General features: G+C 36.6%; 2 protein-coding genes across 2 annotated transcripts; both read left to right on the plus strand.

The window, feature by feature from the left end:
• Positions 1 to 917: 917 nt before the first annotated feature.
• Positions 918 to 14,059, plus strand: top6bl (TOP6B like initiator of meiotic double strand breaks). Its single transcript, XM_081612030.1, has 14 exons — positions 918 to 2,783; positions 2,935 to 3,058; positions 4,130 to 4,183; positions 4,259 to 4,371; positions 4,510 to 4,593; positions 4,679 to 4,734; positions 5,092 to 5,163; positions 5,299 to 5,501; positions 8,449 to 8,598; positions 10,875 to 11,039; positions 11,150 to 11,340; positions 12,045 to 12,176; positions 12,249 to 12,347; positions 12,431 to 14,059. Exons 1-14 carry the CDS (start codon positions 2,763 to 2,765, stop codon positions 12,476 to 12,478), a joined length of 1,512 nt encoding a protein of 503 aa, XP_081468156.1. The 5' UTR covers positions 918 to 2,762; the 3' UTR covers positions 12,479 to 14,059.
• Position 14,060: 1 nt separating this feature from the next.
• Positions 14,061 to 15,241, plus strand: LOC103471410 (thiosulfate:glutathione sulfurtransferase-like). Its single transcript, XM_081612031.1, has 3 exons — positions 14,061 to 14,073; positions 14,713 to 14,829; positions 14,952 to 15,241. The coding sequence occupies exons 1-3, from the start codon at positions 14,061 to 14,063 to the stop codon at positions 15,239 to 15,241; spliced, it is 420 nt and encodes a 139-aa protein (XP_081468157.1).
• Positions 15,242 to 17,400: the final 2,159 nt, after the last annotated feature.

Below are 17,400 nucleotides of genomic sequence, written 5' to 3' on the forward strand. Positions count from 1 at the left end.
ATTTTTGTTGTGTTTTCTGTTTATCAGAATGTTTCTAGACTCTATTTAATTGAAGGAATTTTGATTTTGTTATCATTAGAGTAAACAGCTGCTAATTAAAAATAAGGAACTTGGTTATATCAAACAATATTAGAGTATGTTGCCATTCAAATTCAATTAAATAATGATAGCTTTTCATAGTAAATGTAACAATTCCATCATACATGGGATAAAAATCAGCATTTTGATCACTTTTTTGCATAAAAATCGAATAATAATAGATCAGAATCAATGATGCTGTTAATTTCTATATAGAAGGAAGTAGAAATTCAGAAAATAGTTTTATATTAGGGGTGACAATGGTTCACGATGGAAGGGTTTATACTATTGCCAGTGGGTTGGCAGTTCGAAATCCTTCTTCTCCCTCTGTCTCACTCATTGTGTCCCAAAAGCAGTTTTGGCTACAGTGTAGCGCACCACCACCAGTGTATGAATGAGTAAATGACTGATTGTTGTCTAAAGTGCTTTGGAGTCCTCAGACTTGATTAAGCTCTATACAAAGCCAGGCATTTTACCATATTCCCCAGTTCAAGTCTCTTATTATAAAATATTTACTGACTAATAGCAGAGATGTGATTAAAATCATGCGTTTGTTTTTATAGTCATGTAAAATCATGCGTTTGCTTTTTTATAATCATGGCAACTCCTAATTCTGTGCTTTTTTTTGTTGTTGTCAGTGCACGTAATTATGCCGGAGCCTACAGCGAATGGTCAAGAAGACAAAGGAACTGATTTCTTTTAAGGAGGAGCCTCACACTGTGTACTACGTTTATATACACTCCACAAAGAAAATGGATACAGATCGATGTTAAGTTTCATACAATGAATCACTAAAACTTTCAAGTTTGAATTCATAGCACATAAGAAATTACGATAAAATCAATTATGTTTATGCCCCAATAGGCTGACTAGAGTATTAAATACCATCCATCCATCAATCCATTTTCTTGCACCCTTTTTCCCTCAGTGGGGTCGGGAGGGTTGCTGGTGCCCATCTCCAGCCAATGTTTCGGGCGAGAGGCGGGGTACACCCTGGACAGGTCGCCAGTCTGTCACAGGGCAACACAGAGACACACAGGACACACACTCACACCTAGGGGCAATTTGGAGAGGCCAATTAACCTGACAATCATGTTTTTGGACTGTGGGAGGAAACCGGAGTACCCGGAGAAAGCCCACGCACGCACAGGGAGAACATGCAAACTCCATGCAGAAAGACCGGGGCCGGGAATCGAACCCAGAACCTTCTTGTTGCAAGGCAACAGCTCTACCAACTGCGCCACTGTGCAGCCAGTATTAAATACCATATAAAGCTTTTTGTTTGTTTTCATTTTTGCTATATTCAAGGCTCTATGTTTGGTCTTCTTGTGTTTACCCTCTACACCTTTTCCCTCTTGGTAACATCATCTGCCATCATGGCCTTAATTACCACTGCTATGCTGACATTTCCAAATGTGTCAGAAGGCGCTCCACCCTCACCCTCTGTCTCACTAAAATAAAAACCTGGGTGGAGCAAAACTTTCTTAAGCCATGCTATGACTATGACTATAAACTATGGCAAATGTCACGTCATCATTATCTTTGTTCGGACACTATCACCTTCTCTACATCACCACAATCTTGACGTTTATTTTGACTCCACCCTCTCCTTTGACAACCATATCAACTAAATAACTAGGACTTCATTTTTCCACTAAAAAACATAGCAAGACTCCATCCATCCATCGCTTTTTTACATCTCATTTCGTCTTCTTTAACTCAAACTCCTGTCCCTCCTCTGCACCCAGGACCAAGCACCAAACCTGGGGGTGACAGAACATTTTCCATCGCCACCTCATCCTCTGGATCTCACCCCCACAACCGACCCATGACTGTTCTGACCTACTTACTTTTAAATCCCTTCTCAAGTCCCACCTTTATGAAATGTATTTTAATATTTCTCTGATTGCCTGTTGTTGCTGTTCTTGATGTTTTTAATCTTAATTACTGTACAGTGTCTGAGTACTTTGAAAAGTTATTATTATTATTATTATTATTATTATTATTATTATTATTATTATTATTATTATTATTATTATTATTTGTAGTGGGCAAAGAAAGTCACATTAGTCATAAACACTGACTTTGAGGAATTAGAGCAGCTTCATATTTTGTCATGTTACAACCACAAACTTTGATGTATTTTCTTGAGGTTTTATGTGATAGATCAACACAAGCTTCATATAATTATGAAGCATAAAGGAAGGTATGTGGCAACCAAAATCTTTCCAGAAATTCTCAGCTGGAATTGGACCTGGGGTTTGACTGCACGATTCAGATGTGCATTTATATGTACATCTGGAAGCATTAATATGCTTTGATCTACGTCAATATTGGACAACTCTACTGAACCAGTTTTATACATGTTTGACTAGTTTTTGCTTTAACAAAGGCTGAATTACCTCCACAGCCAGGCTGGTTGACTGCTTTGCCTGGTACCGGGATAGGATAATCTTAATTGGGCCCCCTGTCCTCAGTATTCTTTATTAAAATAAGAAAAATGTCCAATAGACATAAGCTTCTCCCTCTGTCTTCTCTTCCATCCTCCGCCCTCAACTGCAGACCAATCGCGATGAATACTTCGCTTTCCTTGATTTCTGATCATTGAAGACACGTGGTCCTACACGACTGCGCAGTTCTTGAGAGCTGAGCTGATTGTTTAAAAGTCAACTTCTGAATTAAGAATGTTAAGAGAAATACGGCAGGTAATTACTTGAATAAGTTGATTATAACTTAAACTGAGTATGCGCTAATTGGATTTTTTTTCTCTAAAAGTTTTTTTTTAACACGTATAAATGGTTTATTATCGACGCTAATGTTAATGTTAGCATGACGTTAGCTTGTCAATCTGTTCAGGTGCTGAGGCTAATCCAGCTGATGGGAAAACAAAGGAAACGATCTAGTTTAAAGAATACTGGAGCAATTTTAGTGCTTTTATGGACCGAAAAGGGCTCGTCCCATCAGAGGTTAAACTGCACTGGTAAGATGGCTGAATTTTCTGATAATTTGCTGAATTTTGATAATATCGTGCTAATTCGTCTGGTTTAAATATCCATCAAAACTTTAGACTAATTTGTATAAACAAAGTGATTTTAACTATTGCGACTATTACTTTAAGTTTCTCTAAGTTAAGAACAGTAAGGGTATAATCCTGGCATTTTATAATTGATTATATAAAGTATGTGGTAAAAATGGTCTGAATATTGAATTATTTTATAAATTTGTTTTTAGCACTTTGCTACTTTGGATTAGTTATCTAAATAGGGAGGTTAGGGTTTCCAGACTTTAATCCATCGTTTTTAGTCAAATTGATAAAAATGAATAAATAAATAAAAAAAACCTTAATTATTAAAGAGAGAAGGACTTTTTGCAGTGATCTATCTCATATTTAGACTCATTATTCATAAATTCCCACTTTTGAAATTTAATTTCTGTCAAACGAATTGACAAAACTGTTGTTCTGACTGCATTCTATGAAATACTTTTATTTATTTACATTTTCAATATAAATTTCCCCCTTAATACTTTTTCCTTTAACTGTATACTTTAGTTTATACACACATGGAAAAAAGTGATTAGAAAAACAGTCTGAAAGTGTTTTGGACTGTGTGTCATCTTTAAACCTATATATGTTCTAGGTACCCCATATTTCTTAAAATAAATGTATCAACAAGGTACAAATGAATTAATACACACTAATTTAAGTGTTCATTTTAAAGTAAAGCTGATTAAAGTTTCTAAATAAAATTGTCTTTATGTCATGGCTGAAAGCCCACCTCATCATGCTGTTTCTGTAATAATCCAATAAAGCATAACGAGGATCGCTTAATCACATTAATTAATCAAATTTACTCAAAAATCCAGAAAATATTTTAGATTGTAGTCTGGAACAGTTTGGATATTTTAAATAACAAACAATGTGGAGAAACTTGTTTGGTCTTTTTTTTAATTTATATCTAAACATTTCCTCTATTTTCAACATTAACTGTGCTGCACATGCTCCTTCACTCGTCAGACAAAAACTCATTCTAATTGTCATTTTATTCTCTAGTTGCAGCTGCTGGTTCCTGGTGTTTTGGAATTGAAATGCAAACCCTTCAAGCTGGTATGTAAACGCAACAACAAACACACTGAGTCACAGATTATATTTACTTCACATGTTCTGCATTGATGTGAACAGACCTGAAAAAGGTCCTGCTTCCCGGTGTGTGGCCTTGTCCTGAGCCTGATCCCGAGGAGCTGACTGCCTTCACAGATCTGTACGGATCACTGAAGTTCCTGCTGAATTTTCAGGTAATTCAATTTATTAAATGTGGTAGGTACTAATTTACTTAAAAATATTAACTTCTGGAGTCAGTTTGTTGTCATCTGGACATGTATTTATTTTTCTTGCTTATTTAATGCGTTAAAGATGTGATGTCGTTCTTCCAGATGAAAAATCCAGGACATTACTCGTCCAAATGGCAGGTTCATGTTAAAGCGTTTCTTCAGATGTTCGGTTTGACCAATGCTGGGGTATGAAACTCCTCCCTCTCTTTTAAATTATATCAAGGGAAAGGAAAATATATATAAATAGATTTTTTTATATATATTTATCCAGATAAGAATCCAACTAAAATTTAAAATCCATGGACAGAAATCACAACATGACTTTAGGTAAGACATCAACATCACAGACTGTAGTAGTTCTCTGATTCAGAGCCTGTGAGTCTCAATGAAATTACATATTCAGCTCAGTTCAGATAGTTTTATTTATTCTGCAGCAAGTTACAACAAATACAAGGCACAAGATGAACAAATCCAAGTAATATTCAGAAACACAAATTAAAGTAATTAAATCGATCCATATTGTGAAACAAAATGCAATTGCGCTCCACGTGTATCACAATTATAATAAAAAGCACAAAAAAAAATCCATTTTTGATTTAGCTTTTTTCATTCATTTATATTGTATGATCATAAAGCCATTAAAATATATAAAGTTTAACTCCTGTTTTTGCTGTATCCCAACAGAGCTTTCCTCATTAGTAAAGTTGCTCTTTCAGTCCGACCCCCTCTGATCTTGGACGTCACTTGTTCTGCACAGTCAGTAATACTGATTTATTGCTGTTTTATGATACTTTTTTTGTATTTCTGTTAAAATGTTTGAAAGTCCTGCTGCTCATGCAGGCACAGTGAGGTCACAGCTGCGTACAAACAGGGATTTTCTCTCCTTTTCAGACCATGGTGCGATCAGAGAGGATCGTGGTGTCAGAAAGGACATCCTGTCGTCAGAGAACGGTTTCCTCTCAGCATCCCACCCAAAGCCATGGACCAGGGCCTGTTCGGAGAGCTCAGTGTCCAGATTGTTACACTGCTGAGCCCCTGTGTGCTGCAGTACCCCCATTTGCCTACGGAGCTATCTCGCATGCAAATATCCTTTTGTCTGATTTAATCACATTCTGTTCTGATTTCTTTGTAAAGATGAGTATCTGAACCGGTGCATGAAGAAAAATTCGCTTTGTATTCAGTCACGTGACAAGGGCTTCAAGTTCTGCTGCAAGATCAAGAGTCAGGGAAGTCCATCCAGCTTCCCTATTAATCAGCTGTGCTTATAGTTACATCATCTTATCCAAATATGACAGTGAAACATAAAGAGTTATTTTAGACGTGTTCTACCAAATATGGACACAATGGATCACGAGATTGTGTTAGACCTCTGCTTGTCCCTGTGTGCTAAAGCTGTCCAGTCACAGCTTTAATGGGTTTTCAGTGTCATAAAGTCAGTTGGACAGGAAGTAGTCACATCTGTAGCTCTACTTTTTTCCACATGGCATACACAAAACAACAAGCATCTTAAATTAGATGTGCATTTGTCACCACTTTTGAATGTCCTAATGATGTATAGCACAGATACTACTTAATGGGAATTTAGTCTATTTAATGGCAACCAGTAATGGGAACTGTTGTGTCTCTCTGGCGATCCCTTCAGGGAATTTGCCTTATTTCAGAGAGTTGTTGCTGGTGGCGGTGGGCTCCTGTAGCTGTCTGTATTACAGCAAATTTGTTGACGCATCTGACTAAATACAGTAGGTTTTTCTATGACAGTCTCATCAAAATGATGCTCAGGGTTGTTCTTTTTTTTAAATTATTTTATGTAATCTATAATCACCAATATTATGTTGAATACTGTGACAAATTGTCTGGATCCTGAAACATGACAGCGACTCAAAGAAATTTGACTAAATGCATTGGCTACACTTTTAATAAAGGCTAAAACTGGTTGACTTTAAATAGCAACAAAAATACATCTGGCTTCAGAGCAACAGCTGTGAACCTCAGAGCAAAGTTAATGTCAATAACCCCTGAAGTGCCTCACTGAAGTATGAGAGAATGAATTGCATCTCACCTTAGAGATAAAACTTGTGCCAAAATCACTTGACTCGCAGATTTATTCACAACTACTTAAGTCTTCTTCATCTGCAGCTTCGCCACAGTCACTCGGTGCAGATCCCCCTTTAGTGGCAGGAAATGAGCAAAAATAACACACAGCTGATAGGAGCCAAAATAACGTAATAACCAGCTGGAGGTTTGTAGAAAATCACATTGTAAACTGTAGATTTAGTTATGAGTTGTGACCTTTTCCCTGAGTTTTTATTCAATATTTAGGGGCTTGATTTGTGATAGACAATAAGATGCTTTATTTCCTGCTCTATAAATTAACTTAAGGACATTCTAAATTGAAGCTTTCTGAACTGTGTGGCAGCAGGTGGTAATTTATCCTTCTTTCTAAAATACAGTTATTGTAAAAAATCATATTTACCTTTTAATTTGAGGGCTTTGTAGGTCAGGTCTCGATTAAAAATGGTCTGCGGTGCCACATGGTTCAGTGGAAGAGCAGTCGTTCCCGATTCGATTCTTGGTCAAAACCCATTTACTGCATGTCCGCCTCTTCTCTCCCTGCCCTCCTTCCTATCAGCTACCAGTGAATAAAGGCCAGTAGAGCCACAAAATACATTTTTAAAAAAACAGAATTGTGGTCTTTACCAGACTCTAACTTCACAACTCCAGACAACAGATTCCACACATTCATTATTTAGTAAACCAAAACTAATCCAAGGCCTTATTTGTTCAGTGTTTCCTCAGTTCCCTTAAGGTTTGCCGCCACAGCAGGATTTTCATCAGCAGGCCTGGACTTGATTCTTTCACCAGTTGTTCTGTTGTAGATTTTCATTATTTTGTTAACTATAAAGATTCCAACAACTTTTAAAGTCAGCTGAGGCCTGAAGAGTTAAATGATCTATTTAAGACATTTTTGGAATTGACTGTATGTTCCAAATTGATGGGCAACAGTAATTGCCTTTATAAAGTAATTGCTAATATATTTTCACCTTGACATTGTGTGAAAAGATCTGGCTACAAATTCAGCATTTGTAGATGTGGAAAGGGAATACTTAGTTTTTTCACACACAGCCTTTTGGGTTTCTTTTTTGTTTAATACTTAACAATAAAAGTGTCGTAATCTGAAATGTGTACATTTCAGAACCTGTTTTTGACCAGATCGTATTTATTCTGTCCTATTTTGTGAAACCCTAGAATTTAATGCGACTTTCTTTCTTTTTGTAAATTAAATGAAGTGCATATAAAACTGAAGCTGGATAGTAAATGAAATAATAAAGCCAAGATCTTCTACTTTAGGCGGGTTTGTGGTTTTGCTTCGCCTGCACATCTGCTATATTCACTTTCAAATGAGATAGCAAAAGACGAAGCGATCGGGTTTTAAATCTGTGAGAACGTGTGTTGATACCTCTTAACCCCTCAAATGTCTCTTTTCTTGTAGACGCAGCCAACCTACCTCTCAGTTTGCTTTCAATGTCTTAAATGTCATCAGAGTTAAAGCGACCATGAGAAGAGCAACATCTGCTTCAGGAAACCATGGATATGCAATTATATTTAGGATTATTGCAATAACAATATAACTTGTGATAATTATAAAGTGTATTATTTCATCTGAACAAGGTTTTATTAAAAAGTTGCCTCAGGTCATAGTTTTTTGCTGTTTTGGTATTGAAACTACTAATTGGTTGCATCTGAAAGTCTTCACCTTACTGTCTGCTTACCCTGTAAAAAGCTTAAAACGGTAAACACGCATGTCATCAGCAAAAATATGACAGGCATTTCATATTTTCATTTCATACTTAAATAATTATCTAACGTTTCTTGCAACCCTTTCGGTTCTTTGATATTCATTCTGCCTGCAGCGATATTGTAACTATCAGTCTGTGCTTCATTGTGCAGGCCTAAGTTTAGACATGCAGCGGTATGTTGTGTGGTAGACTGGGTGTTTTTCTTTTTTTCCGAAGGGAGATTTAGATGTCTGATTTGAATGAATCATCCTTGACTCGCCGTGTTTTCAGGTTCTGGTTTTCAGCCCCAGTAACGTCCCTGTTTCAGCTCCGTCTGGTTTCTTCCAAACCCTCCCTGTTGATTTGGACTACCAGCATCTGGGACTGGACAGAATACACTGCTGCTCCTCCAAAGGTAAACAACCACCACTGCTGGGAGAACAGCATGTTCTCACTGCCCAGATGCATTGTGGGTCTTTACCTGGAAGGGATAGTTTTACAATAAAAAATCTGGAAATTGAGGTTTGGAATGTTGAACGTTCAATCCCATCTAGTAAAGACTTTCAATAACAATTAAAGCACAGATTTGTTTTTCTCTTGACTTCAGGGAATTGCACATAAAAAAACACATGTTTAGCTGTGAGAGAATAAGAAAAAACTAATTGATCCCAGAAGCAGATAATTGAAATCAAATGAGAGAAAACAAACGTTGAAAGCAGCAACAGAGAATAAACGATGTTTTCAAATCTACTCCACAGACTTGAAGTGTGGGAAATACTCTTAGATAAATGTAAATGCCGTTTATTGTCATTAAATGTTGTTTTTTGGAGTGGAAAGGTGTGCAAACATCTTTATAACTGTGATAATGTTCTTGTAGTCTCGTTAAAACTGCAGTGAGAAGCTGGGATTAATTTCCCTAAACTATTTTAGTGCAACTTCAACATCACAATAAAAATACCAGGTTGCTGATGTTTAGCCATGTTTACAGAGTTTGGGAGTCATTCGTTCAGTTTAACGTGACTCAATAAAAAATGTTGAAAGCTTTATAAGGCACAGCCACCATCATCCCTGTGTTGGTTTCATATGCTGCATCCGGTACTAAAATATATAGTCATATAAAACAGTAATTGAGGAAACTATGACTCATTCAAGTCATCAGCCATCTGGCTCATTCATTTTGAGGTGCAAACCTCTCGTTCTTATGGTCACATATCTAATTTGGGATCAAAAAATTGGACACGTTTCAGAGGAAATGTTCATAATTATCTAATAAGCAACAGTGGATTTCTGTGGGATTTTCCTGCAGTCAGCATCGACTGTAGGAAAAACCGTTGATGTATACACCAGGCCACATTGTTTTGCTTTATTTTGCCAATATGTTTTATTTTTGGCAAATTCTCTCATTCCTCCTTTGCCATAGATTACATTTCAATGACATTACATTTCATTGAAATGTAATTTTATTCAGTAATTTGATTCAAAAAAGAAAAATCATGTAGATTTACAGACTCAGTAGCATATTTTCTATCTTTATTTTTTATGATAATGACATTCAGGTGATGAAAACCCAGAATTCAGCAGAAACGAATGAGGAAGACTGCTGTCTAGACTTTTAGGAACATACTCCTTCATAAGGAGGGTAAACCAAAGAAGGTTATTTCTAATTACCTTTTGTAGCTTAAAAAAAAAAACTAGAGATTGACTGCCCACACAAACGCGTTCCTAGCAAATTAAGTGAAAAGACAAGATGTATTAGGAAAAAAATGCAGCCACAACTAAGACAAAGTGCATTCTAGAGTTTGTGGGAGTTTCAGAGATGGATTGTGGCTGAAGTTGCTGCTTAAAGAGCCGCCACACAAAACATTTTTCATGACTGGCTGAATCTCTCAGATTCCTCCTGCACGTCTAAAATTTTTGATTTACATGAAGGTACATTATTTCATTTGAACACCAGGGTCTGAATGTGGAGAAAGAGTGAAGTTATATTTGCTGAATCCATTTTAGAGTTTTTAAAATCTGGTTCATCTTGCTGTTTTGTCTTAATGAGACCACTTGATGGCGCCGCTGCACTACTTATGCAGTGGCATCAACCGAGTATTTTTCAGATCAGTGAAGTAAAATAACACAAATGAACAGGTGTAAATAAACTCAGTGTCTGCAAGTACATTTTAGCAAACATTACTGTGTATTTTCACTAAGTTCAGACATATTTTCCTTCGAGCAGAAAAGGCCATTTTAATAACGTCAATATACACAGCGGGGGATTTAGAAATTACACAACAGCATATATCTGTACATCATTAAAATGAGGTTTGTGAGGTTGTCGCTGTTTCGCTGGTTGTCATTTCCTATCAGTCTCAAACTGCAGCTTGTTTACCAAGACGGGCCGATAATCGACTCCATTGTGACAGATCTGTCTCCATCAGCAAAGCAGGCTCACATGTAACTAACTCATTTCCAAAGTTTTTATTGTGCAGTTAACTAGTGAATTATTCTCTCTTCACGACAAAAATAAGCTGATTATTCCTAAGTGCATATTTTTGATCTTTTTTTTTTCTAAATGATGTAGAACCAAAAGATGCAACTCTTCGCTCTATAAACTGAGGTTCTACTGAGGCCGTAGAACCAGAACAGTACTATTAGTTATTTTTTGTAAATATAAATTTCTATATTGTGTTTTAAATGTTCCAGCGTCCCCTGATGATCCTGTGCACAGTGTTGTGTTCACTGTGGAGCAGGAAAACTGGGACGATCCAGAGCGGGAACCCAGTCACCTCCCAGTTCAGCAGAGTCTCCTAGTCCTGCTCTTCTTACAGCATAGTGACCCCTTCACCTCTCAGCTCACAGATAAAATGGGTGAAGATTTATTACCATCATCATCATCATCATCATCATTATCATCATCGCAGCAGATGTGAACATGAAACTCTGAGCTGAAAACATTCACCATTTTTTTCTTCCTATAGATTGTGAGTTGTTGTTAGAGCTCCATCTAGAGGACATTCTGAGCAACAACAGGCAGGCCGTCACATCAGCTCTGCAGGCTGAACTTTTCAACACAATGAAGGCTTTAAAAGAAAGAAAAAAGGCAAGAAAGACATTTTTCTGCATTAATTTCACAACTTTATGTAAGACCATTGTGCTTACAGGGGGACAATAATTTGACTAAGTCTTTTCTGGTATCAACCCCATAAGCTTCAGTGTATTTTATGTCACAGATTACCACAAAATAGTCCATAAATGGGACATGGAAGGTAAAATATGCATAGTTTGCATTTATTTATTTGCAAATAAAAGTCAAATAAAGCAGTGTGGCATACAGAACTATCTTTTGTCAAAGGTCCAGATGCAAAGCTTCTGGGGTTTGTCTCTAGCTGCTTTGCATCTCTAGAGACTGAATTTTCTTGCTTTTTCAACTTTAAGAGGCAGCACGTCTCTGGGTTTCAATCTTCAAGTTGTGCTATGTTTAAGGTCTTTATTAAGGGAAACCTCTGCTCCACTTTTTTTTTTAATCTCTAACAGTTTTATTTTCCAGAATTGCCTTAAATTTACCCTTATATCTGTCTTCCTATCAACTCTGAGTTTGAAAGAAAAATATCCCCACAGCATGATGCAGCCACCATCTTCTTTCACTGTGGATGTTATGGGCTCTGTGTGTTGCATGTAGACTAAAAACCTTTTAGTTTTAGTTTAATCATCTTTTACTTTTCAAAAATGTTCTACTGCTTTGTCTTGGTTAGTCACTTAAAAGCCCAATAAAGTACGTTGAAGTTTTTGCTTTTAACGTGACAAAATGTAACTTGTATTTTTGTGTTTTCTATTAAAAAAAAATCAAAATAGTCACAAATCATATAAAATAAATATGTGTGTTTGTGTTGTAAGAAACGAGAGAAGCTGCAGTCAGCTGCTGAGGTGATCGTCAGCTCCACCATCAGCATAGTGAGCAGCAGCAGCAACATGGACTTCAGAAATGCCTGCTTGAAACACATGAAGGTGCTTTCATTTTCTTACTTTAACACATGACATTATTTTAAAATAAAACGCATATATCTATGTGTTTGTCAGGTTCGTGACACTCATGAGTTATCAGCCTCCCTCAGAGAGTCCCTGTGGAGGGTATCGTCATGGAAACGGCTCCCTAAAGTCGGGTGCTATTCTGCTCAGGTCAGAGCGTCGTTTGATTTCTTCCACAATCGGGTTTAAATCTGCTTTTGGCTTCATTTAGCGTCACAATATTATTCCAACAGGTCGAAGGTCAAGCTGCGAGTAACGAGGTCGTCAGAGCTGAAATCTGACAGTTTTTTTTTTTTTTAATTCTGGCCAGGAATTAAATTGTTTTTTTTGGTTAAAGGGACATGTTTGTACTGCGAATATTTAGTGTTTCTAGTACTCTATCGGAAATATATAATTTACACTACAGTATATGTGAATGTGACTTTTTTTTACTGCTTTACAATAGATTGAAATTTAGGATAGAGATCTAATTAATCGCAATAAAGATTGGCTTTGACTTTTCTATGATGGTGGTTGCTTTAATAAATGTATGCAAAACATTGTCAGCAGTTGAGTTTATTTTAGGTTGAAATAAAGTAGAAAAAAATATCAGCATAAACTGCTGACCTGAAAGTAATTCAGCAGAGAAAGTATCCATGATGGGACTGATCTTAATATGTCTGTTGTTCCAGTTTTTTTTTGTTTGTTTGTTTGTTTTTTTTGTTGTGTTGTTTTTTTTTTTTTTTTGGAGACAATGATATTTTATAATATTTCACAACATTACAGAAACTTAAACTAACCCATATATATTAAGGACTAATTTAAAAATACAAACCCATTAAAAAAAAAACCTTAAGTCTGTTTTGTTGACTTTACTTTTACATTTTTGAAGTGTGTGATTTTTTAATGGAACAACAACATAGAAAACTTTGTCACAAATTGAAGGAAGTAGGGATTTAAATCCATTGATGAAATAATGAGAACCTGAGTGTCATGATCCGTGTTTCTGTGTGTTTATTTTTGAGTTTTTCTGTGATCCTGTTCCCTGTGAGTCCTGTCTCTGCGTCTTCCCCGTTGATTGTCTCCCAGGTGTGTCTTGTTCCCTTGATTACCCCATGTGTATTTAGTCTCACCTGTTGTCTGTGTTTTTTTTATCAGATCCTCATCATTCGTCTACAGTCAGTCAGTCAGTCAGTCAGTCAGTCAGTCAGTCAGTTAGTTAGTTAGTTAGTTTCCTCAGTAGAACTGTGTAGTCCTGAGGTTGCTTGTTTCAGTCTTTGTCAGTTGCTACCGGTATTAGCTGTGTGCTAACTCTCTGCCGTGCCGCCTGTGTTGGACTGTTTTCTTCATCATTAAACATCATCATCTTCACCATAACCTGAGTCCCTGCGTTCATTCTCACCACTCCCAACCACACCCCGTGACACTGAGAACATCAGGATCCAGACAGGGCTGCCCTCACTGTGATTTAGTTTTTCCTTATTGATTATTGAACAAACAAATTGTCTTAAAAGAGTCTAAATGTGAAAACATTTGCAATGAATTATCATGTCAGTTTTTTTCATGCTTGATTTTCTTTCATTGAATATTCTCTGCCAATATCTAAAAAGTTAGATGTTGAACGTAATCTTTTAATAGATTATTCATTTGTTTTGACCGTTGATAGAGGACCTAATGATTTAGAGCCCGTGTTGTAATTGAAACACCTCCTCAACAGTGATTCTCTTACATAACTATTGGCTCATTACCTGAGTCTTCCAGGTCAGACTGAGCAAACCTGAGCCAATTATTTGCCACCGAGCTGCATAAAAGCGGCGATGTGGAAGAGGAGAATTAAGCAGAGATTCCTGATTCATCTCTAAAGCTTCACTCACACAAACCAACATGACAAACCCAGGTGAGTGTTTTCCTCTGATGGTACAGTAATTATCTCTTTTTAAAAATTAAACTGGGACATCCTACAGCATTCATTTAAAATATTTTTAATATTTTTTTACAAATTAATTAGAATGCAAAATCAATTATATTTTTGTTTTAGTTTAGTACAGTTTCATGACTTGCAATGTTAATATGTCAAATGTTACACAAAGACAGATAAATGTGTAGATAATGGTTTATGACTAAATCTATGCGTATGACCCTGTGACGCAGCAGAGTAGATAGGGTGAAGCTGACAGCTTCACAGTTACTTTTAAAACATTATTTATCTTCTAGTCAGAGCTTTGCACAAACTGTAACATATCTGCTCACCTGTGCTTTTTGCATTTTGTTATATGCACGTTTTGTAATTAACAATTTAGAGAGAAAAAAATCATACGTGGAGTTTATGTTCCGGGATTTTTTTAGAACCATGGATTTCCAGGTTTTTATTATCTTTGCCAAAGTTCTTAATATTTGTCTCCAGTTGGAGCAAATCTGAGCTCAGAATATTTGCAAACACTACCTAATAATTAAGTACAATTATAGAACCTAAAAAATAGATTCACGCAGATTTCTCTGGGTGTTTCTTAAAAAAACGTCTTTTCTTTTTTCCTAGTCACATACGAGGAACTGAAGGCTCTCCTGGCCAAAAGCAAAGATCTGATTCTGATTGATGTCCGTGAGACAGACGAGGTGAACAGAGGATGCATCCCCAGGTCCACTCACATTGCCCGTAAGAGCTTGTTTATTATAATTTTACTAAATATCTGCATCTTTTTCACTAGATGGTTTTTCTAGTGCCTCAGGCCTGTGTGAGTGAACTGCTGTTGTGTCTTTCTCCTCTGTTTTGATCAGTTGGCACCGTCGAAACTGCTTTCAAAATGAGCCCAGAGGATTTCCAGGCCACATACCGGATTCCCAAACCTGCACTCGATGCGCCTGAGCTGGTGTTTTACTGCCGGTCAGGGAAGCGGTCAGAAGAGGCCATCAGCAAAGTCAGAGAACTCGGATATGTGACGTACGTTATATTAAAGTTCCCCGAGTCGTTACTGGAGACGTCTCCTCTTACCATCAATGTTTCTCTTCTTACTTTCAGAGCACGTAATTACACCGGCTCTTACCTGGACTGGTCTCAGAGGGAGTGATAAAGATTCACGTTGGAGAAGAGCCTCACACTGCACACTATATTTATACAATTCTATAAGCTGTAAAAACCTTCTAGAAATTGATCATGTTGGTTCTTATAGAACACGTCTCTGAATGTTATATGTGTGAATAAGTAACTTGCAAATAAAATAATATTTTTGTTCTTAAAAGTGTTTCTGTGTTTTTATGGACATCTCAGATCCAAAATTTCATAAGATATGAAAAGACAAACAGCTTTGACAAGTGCAACATATTTACCTCATCCAGTTCACTAACGGGCAAAAACAGATGACTCCACTGCAGTAATTCTTTCTAAACAATTTCTAATTTGTTGATAGTGTTGTCATTAACAACACTTTATTCATAAGGAAACATCAAGCATTTAAAAAGTTTTATCATTTCATACAGTTTAAAGTCCAGGAGGAAACTATGTCAAGAGCTGCTTGCTAGCAACGGCAGCAGATAAACAAGATATTAATGTAATGAATCAGTGATGATCATTTTTTAGCCCTGGTTCCCAAAGTTGGGCACATGAGCATGTTGTCGTGTCAAAAAACCAAATGGGCGATCTGGAAAGTTTACCAAGAAGCTAAAATACATTTCTTTCAAAGGAATAATAATTTGTGCCAAAACCAGTAACATACACTGATAGAACATGAAGACTAAATGGTCTTTTTGCTGCCATTGAGGCATAAATTAGATTCAAACAAGTTTTCTCCAAAACTTTCCTGTAGTATTTATGGTTTGTGATAGAATAAGCAACATTCACATGGATGACAGGACTGCAGGTTTCCCATAAACACATGTCTTAGAGCTGAGGTGTGTGGAGAATATAATATATTATGAAGAATAAGGAAATGACCTTTGTTAAATTGATAGAAAATCATTGATTTAGTCACATGTAAAACTCGAGCGGGGTCCTGCTCTGTCACAGCGCTCCTCTTGTCATGCCAGGCTTTGACAGCCTTGGCGATTGATCCACATGTCATTACCAAGGCACAAGGATGCAATCATGATAATGTAGAAGAAGAGAGCAGATCACAAGGCGAACCAGCCAGGCGTGATCAAAGGGGAGACGAGGCGGGCGAGATGAGTGGAGCAGGGAGCAGAGCAGGAGGGGGTGGTTGTTATGTAACGGTATGAACGCACAAGAGACTTCAGATCTCACTGGAATTGCCACAAGGCAACTTTGTGCACATTTCGATGTGTAACTGGATCTCCACAATATTTATTGACAAACTTTTCAAATATTTTAGCTTTCTCTGCATTCAGAATTAATTTTATTTTCACTGTGAATGAAGAAAGCCCAACGAAATGTAAAAAAATATCAACTCTCGAAGGCAAGTAAAATTATTGAATAAGAATAAGAAAGTATATCAAGAAATATAAAAATGTAGTTGAAACACAGAACAATTCAATAAGTACTTAAAATTCTTATTTTTAAGAATAAGAATTTTTTCTTAAAAAAAATTCTCTTTTCATGCCAGGCTTTGACAGCCTGGCATGACAAGACAGCCTGGCATGACATCAATGGATGTAAAACATACATTGATGTTTTACATCAATGGAAAAACATATTTTTCCATTGATGTGGTTTGGCATTAAACAAATAAAATTGATTTGATTTGACTTATAAAATAATATTTAAGCACACAGCTGTCCTCTTTTTATGTGGCCTTTTAGTATTTAGAGGCCCACACTTACAATTAGCTCGGCTTGACCCTCGTGTCACCATTGTTGGGGCTTTCAGCAGCAAATTGGACTGTAGGCATCCTGAATGGCAGCCCAAACAAATTCACATTTCTAACAGCGTCAGCAATATCTTCTTCTGATCTAGAGTGACTAAAAAAAACATTTTTTGGGGGGTAGTCACTGCTATCACTGCAGATCAGAAACATTTTAATAGTTGTTTCAAGTCAACTTTCAAGTCAGAATGTTAATTTGCTGCCTCTTATTCCACTTATTAAGAGGTTCCTTGATGACAATGTCATCAGGTTTACTACACATACCAGTGGTCATAAAGCGATGCTTGATAGGTGGAGAGGAGATTTAGTCACAAATGGGACATGATACTGGTTGAGGGTTTTTTTATTATTTAGCTCTGCTCTTTGTTAAATTATGAATCAGAATTTTTTTAAAAATTGGGATCAAATAGTTC

Source organism: Poecilia reticulata, chromosome 10, assembly GCF_904066995.2.
Source record: "Poecilia reticulata chromosome 10, P_reticulata-male-v2, whole genome shotgun sequence".
NCBI lineage: Eukaryota > Metazoa > Chordata > Actinopteri > Cyprinodontiformes > Poeciliidae > Poecilia > Poecilia reticulata.

What these genes read in the sequence shown, in the direction of transcription:
- top6bl (XM_081612030.1), top strand. Translation starts at nt 2,763, where the DNA reads ATGTTAAGAGAAATACGGCAG. An exon ending in AGTTCCTGCTGAATTTTCAG is followed by an intron (nt 4,372 to 4,509) that starts GTAATTCAATTT and finishes TCGTTCTTCCAG; the next exon opens with ATGAAAAATCCAGGACATTA. An exon ending in TTGTGCTTACAGGGGGACAA is followed by an intron (nt 11,341 to 12,044) that starts TAATTTGACTAA and finishes ATATAAAATAAA; the next exon opens with TATGTGTGTTTGTGTTGTAA.
- LOC103471410 (XM_081612031.1), top strand. An exon ending in CAGGTCCACTCACATTGCCC is followed by an intron (nt 14,830 to 14,951) that starts GTAAGAGCTTGT and finishes TGTTTTGATCAG; the next exon opens with TTGGCACCGTCGAAACTGCT.